General features: G+C 41.4%; 1 protein-coding gene across 1 annotated transcript; it reads left to right on the forward strand.

The window, feature by feature from the left end:
* Positions 1 to 957, forward strand: LOC141953245 (olfactory receptor 6A2-like). The gene has a single exon (XM_074891720.1). The coding sequence runs from the start codon at positions 10 to 12 to the stop codon at positions 955 to 957; it is 948 nt and encodes a 315-aa protein (XP_074747821.1). The 5' UTR covers positions 1 to 9.
* The last annotated feature ends 4,399 nt before the right edge of the window (positions 958 to 5,356 follow it).

Genomic DNA, 5,356 nt, shown 5'->3' on the forward strand with positions numbered 1-5,356 from the left:
ACTGGAGACATGGACATGAGCAATCACAGCATGGTCAAAGAATTCATTCTCCTTGGATTTCCCATTGCTCCTCGCTTGCAGATTCTCCTATTTGCAATATTTCTCACTGCATATCTCTTAGTTTTAGCAGAAAATATTATCATCATCCTGACTGTCTGGACAAACTATAACCTCCACTCCCCTATGTATTTCTTTCTGAGTAATTTGTCCTTCCTGGAGATCTGGTATGTGACAGTCACACTCCCCAAGACAATGCTGAGCTTCGTGTCAGTGACAAAGCAAATCTCCTTCATGGGTTGCATGACACAGCTGTACTTCTTCCTCAGCCTGGGTAACACTGAGTGCCTCCTCCTGGCTGTCATGGCATATGATCGCTATGTTGCCATTTGCAAGCCTTTCCATTACTCTAATATCATGAGACACACTGTCTGTGTCTACCTTACTATGGGGTCTTGGATGACTGGTTTCTTAGTTTCTGGATGCAAAGTATTTTTTATCTCTCAGCTAACATACTGTGGACCCAATATAATCAACCATTTCTTCTGTGATGTTTCTCCTCTCTTGAACTTAGCCTGCACAGATATGGAAAGAGCTGTTCTTATGGATTTTGTGGCTGCCTTATTTATTCTTCTGATGCCTCTCTCTATAGTAATCATATCCTATACCTATATTATTTTCACTGTCCTTCACATTTCATCTGTACAAGGTTGCCAAAAAGCCTTCTCCACCTGTGCCTCCCACCTTATAGTGGTCATTGTCTTCTATGCGACAAGCATTTTCATCTATGTGAGGCCCAAAACATTTCCAGTTCATGACACAAACAAAATTGTGTCTGCTCTCTATGCTGTTGTTGTTCCTCTCTTCAATCCCATCATTTACTGCCTGAGGAACCAGGAAATCAAGGATGCTCTCCAAAAGGTCTTGTTCAGAAAAATAGTTTCCTTGCAGAAACATTAGCAGATTTAATGACAGAAATTAAGAGATTATATAGGCAAGAAAACCACACAGAAATAATTGGATTTTATGATTAAGTCTCTTCATGAAAAGCTCTGGTTTGTACTTCAGAAGCTGAAGCAAGATAGTCCAAGTATTATTTTCTTGAAATTTGGAAATTACAGGGAACTGATTGATATGAATGAAATAGACATACATGACCTTCTGTCCTTCTGAGTCCCACCAGAGACTTGTTTTAAGGAAAGAAAAAATTAAATGTTGTTTTAAGTGCCCTTAGTTTTGCTTTAACAGTCAGATCTCCTATATAATCATAGATAAAAGTTTATACAGAAAGACAAATTTAGGCAAGATTATCTGAACTTTTCTCTGGAGGACCTTGCATTTTTTCACTGAATACATGAGGAAACCATTCCCATTTTGTCTAGCTGAGGGTGAGAGCTACCCTAACTTTAGGAGTAGAGTTATCTACATGAAGACAGAAGGAACAAGGCCAGATAGCTATAAATACATGAATATGCTCTTGAAATTATGTCTCTCTAGCCCAGCCTGAAGCAATTACCTCTGGGAAAAGAGGTCTTAGCTCAGATTTGAGATTCAAAGAGAGGATGAAGCACTTCAGGTTTCAGGCAATTCCTATTGTCTCTTGCTGAAGCTGGAAGATGATGTTTGTGCCTGTCAGAGGCATATGCTGGTTGAGGATCTTTGTCAGCACATTAAGGATCTGTAGGAAGAGGTCAGAAGACTGTATGATATCAGAGATGATGATAAAATCGATTGAAAGGATGTTCTGAGAACCTGCAGCTACAAGAACATGAACCTGTACAGAAGGAGGGAGAGCCATAGTGAGTCCATGTCAGGTTGTGTAATGGAAACACGGGTAATGGGAGCACCATGACAATAACGACTGTAACCTTCTGACTTCTGTCAAGAGGAAGAGGGCTGTTCTTCTCCTTGCAGATCTACAGCTACAGAATGGTTTCAATGCCCTCAAAGTAGATAGGTGGCTGAATGTCCTATCCAAAGAAGAATCAGTGCCATCTGAGCCTGAACCACACAGCAGTACCAGAAGGATGTGGCAAGTCACAGTAATAGGGGAAGTCCACTCCGTGGGGCACAGAGGCCTGACCTGTCAACCCGAGGAGCTATCTAGAAAGATTTGATGCTTGCCAGTGGCTCAGTTCAGAGGATGATTTGGAGAGACTGCTGTGGTGGCTTGGTTGGCTGCTGGATGCCTCAGCATTACAGGGGGAGAAAATAAGATGAGAAAGCTTATGGACTGAGATAAAAGGACCGGGAGATCATTTACCAGTTACCCTCATGGGCACATCAGATTTGACTTAGGGAAAATTAATCTGATTTATTGCCAATTAAAAATAGAATAGGATAGTGAGGAAAAAAAATACAAAACTAAAAACACCTTCCCTCTGCCCCTCTTCCAGGCTCAACTTTACTTCTTAATTTCTGACTCTTCTACATCTTGACTTCCAAGTGGTGCAGTGGGATGGAGAATGGGGTTGCAGTCAGTTCATAACACTCCTTCCTCATACTTTTCCCATGCTCTATCATGGGGTCCCTCTCACTGCATACAGTTCTTCACAAACTGCTCCAGCAAGGGTTTTCTGCACAGTGTAGAGTCCATCAGGAACATACTTCTCCAACATGGGTCCTCCACTGACTGCAGTTCCTGCTAGAAGCCATCTCCAGCATGGGATCTCCATGGGCTGCATCCTTCTTCAGTGCAACTCCACCTGCTGCAGCCTGGGGTCCTCCATGAGCTGCAGTGTGGATATCTGCTCCAAAGTGGTCCTCCATGGACTGCAGAGGGACAACACACTTCACCATGGTCTTCGCCATGTGTTTCAGGGGAATCTCTGCTATTGTGCATGGAGCACCTCCTCCTCGTTCTTCTTCACTGACCTTGGTGTCTGCAGGGCTGTTTCTCTCACCTTTTTCTTACTCTCTCTCTCAAATTGCCACACAGTGTTTTTACCCTTTCTTAAATATATTATCACAGAGGTGCCACCAGCTTTGGTGATGGGCTCAGTTTTGGGCAGCAGTGGGTCTGTTTTGGAGATGGCTGAAACTGGCTCTGTTTGACCTGGGGGCAGACCCTGGTCTCTTCTCACAGAGGCCACCCTGCAGGACCCCCGGCTACCAAAACTTTGCTATGTAGACCCAATACAACTGCCAAGCTTGCCCAGCCCTTCCAACTCAACAGTTCTATGATGCTGTGATTCTGCAGCCTCAGATACGCTCCTCTCTTTAAGTGAAGTCAAAATTTATTTTGAAATTCTTTTAATAAAAAGTTCATCTTTATTTTAACTATTTGAAAACATTTGACTTAAATATTGTAGATGGCAATTCTGTTCTTGCTAGATGGCCCGGAATGCTCAAATTTTATACTGTTCATCACTCATCATTTTTTTAGAACAGTCAAGCTCTGTCTGCATTGCATTACAGGAGTTACAGGCTTCGGATCAATTAATTCCTCAAGCTTTTAACTACTCACTGATCTATCTCCCAAGAAGACAGCTGCATGCCACACACATCATTTGGCTGCTCCACACTTGTAATTTCACCACGTTAGTGGTCACTGTGAGCATATTAGTGTTCATTTCCAATTCTGCTTTTTAAATGACAGGTGTACTCCAGCCACAAGAGATGAAGCTGCTCTGCTTTGTCTATACAGGTGGTCACAAAGGTTCCTGCACTTAAAATCCTCATCTTCTGCCTATCCTGGGACTAGAGAAGGTCATAGAACACAATATGGATGAAAGCTTGTAGTTCTAATTCTAACCTCACATGGCCCGTCTAAACCAGAGGCAGTCTGTTAGGAAGTTCAGTTTGTTCTCTGTTCCTTTTGGGAGTTCTCTCATCAGCACTAGAGACCTCTGACAGTGAAAGCAAGCCAACACACATGATATGATCAGAATAACAGGTTTATTGTCCTACACTAGGCTGTACTGGTTAAGTACAGGGCTGCTCGGCATAGATCCCAGAACAGCCCTAATGATATTGATTGCTACCCCTCATAATCCTTTTTACTCCCTTTCCTTCCTCCAAATAAACAAGTCAGCCTTATTTATTTTTTTCAACATTAGCTTTGGTTTTGCTGATTTGTCAAATTTATATGGTAGCTACATCCTTAGTATGTGACACCCTGTAAGCCAGCAGCCCCCTCTCAGTATCTTTTAATATCTTTCACCTGGGGAAGTTCCAGTACTACCTTTTTACTGCCTTAGAATCAGGTGTCTTCCCCCATCATTATTCTGTTGTCTGGGCTTACTAAGCACTCCAAAAGAAGAACAGGCTCTTTAAACTTAAATGACAGACTTTGTTGCAAAATATATAATATCTATAAGCTTTTCTTAGCAGAGAAAGTCTCAAAATGATCTGCATTAAATAGAAGTACAATGTGTTTATAAACAAGTCCTTTCACTGTAGGAGACTATGTTTGTGGGACCATCTCTGTCCTAGTGTTTGTTTCAGGTCATTGTCCCATCTTTCTTCATAGGAAGTCCTTCTGTCCCTGGCATCAGAGGTTAGACTGTGTGTTTACTCCTTGCTCTTCTCTGCAATTTCACAATCTTTGTTATGCTGCAAGGTCTCCCTATGTTTTTTGTTTCATGTCCCCTTTTCCTTTCTTCTCTATGGGTCATTTAGCTGTGTGGAAACCTCTCTCTTTACTGTCCTCACCTGAATTCCATGTCAAGAGGAATCCTCCCCAACATACTGTCTGTCAGAGAGCTTTTCTTAAACAAGACAGTCCTTACTTAAATAAACACAACATAATTAGCAATAAGTAAAGAAAATAAATGTAATTTATTAAATCAGAATGCCAAAGTCACCAGATGAGTGATGGTGCTAAGATTAAGTTCCTTCATGTTTCTCTTCAACTTTTGATATTTCGTCTGAATACCCACACTTGCTTTACAGTCACTAAAGCAACTCAGGTGAGACACCTCCTTTGAGAGGTGGCATGAAATATCCATAGCTTCTCAGCTGCTCATTTCCTCCACTACAGCAGACACCTATGGGGTATGGCTAGCTGAGAGCTAGGAAGTTATTGTTCTCATCATATGGTAGATGTGAAATAAAGGTAAGACAAATTACATCATAGGACTACTTTTTTTCTTTCTATCTTTATCTTCTATTTTTTCCCTCTGAAGATCGAAAAGAACTCTAGAATGATTAATTGAGAGATAAACATCTCCCTTTTAGTACTTTATATTTACCTAGCTAGATCAGAGTTCTCCAGTATAGAAGTCTACACCTAAGCTTAGACACTTACATGTAGGCAATTGAATCTACAGTGTAGAAGTCTACATATAGTTTTTGGTGGTGGCCTTTTTTTTTTTTTTTTGTCAATGTAGAGAAGTGAGGGGAACTTCTATGGTGCACT

Source organism: Strix uralensis, chromosome 22 (genome assembly GCF_047716275.1).
Source record: "Strix uralensis isolate ZFMK-TIS-50842 chromosome 22, bStrUra1, whole genome shotgun sequence".
Classification (NCBI taxonomy): domain Eukaryota; kingdom Metazoa; phylum Chordata; class Aves; order Strigiformes; family Strigidae; genus Strix; species Strix uralensis.

What these genes read in the sequence shown, in the direction of transcription:
- LOC141953245 (XM_074891720.1), top strand. Translation starts at nt 10, where the DNA reads ATGGACATGAGCAATCACAGCATGGTCAAAGAATTCATTCTCCTTGGA.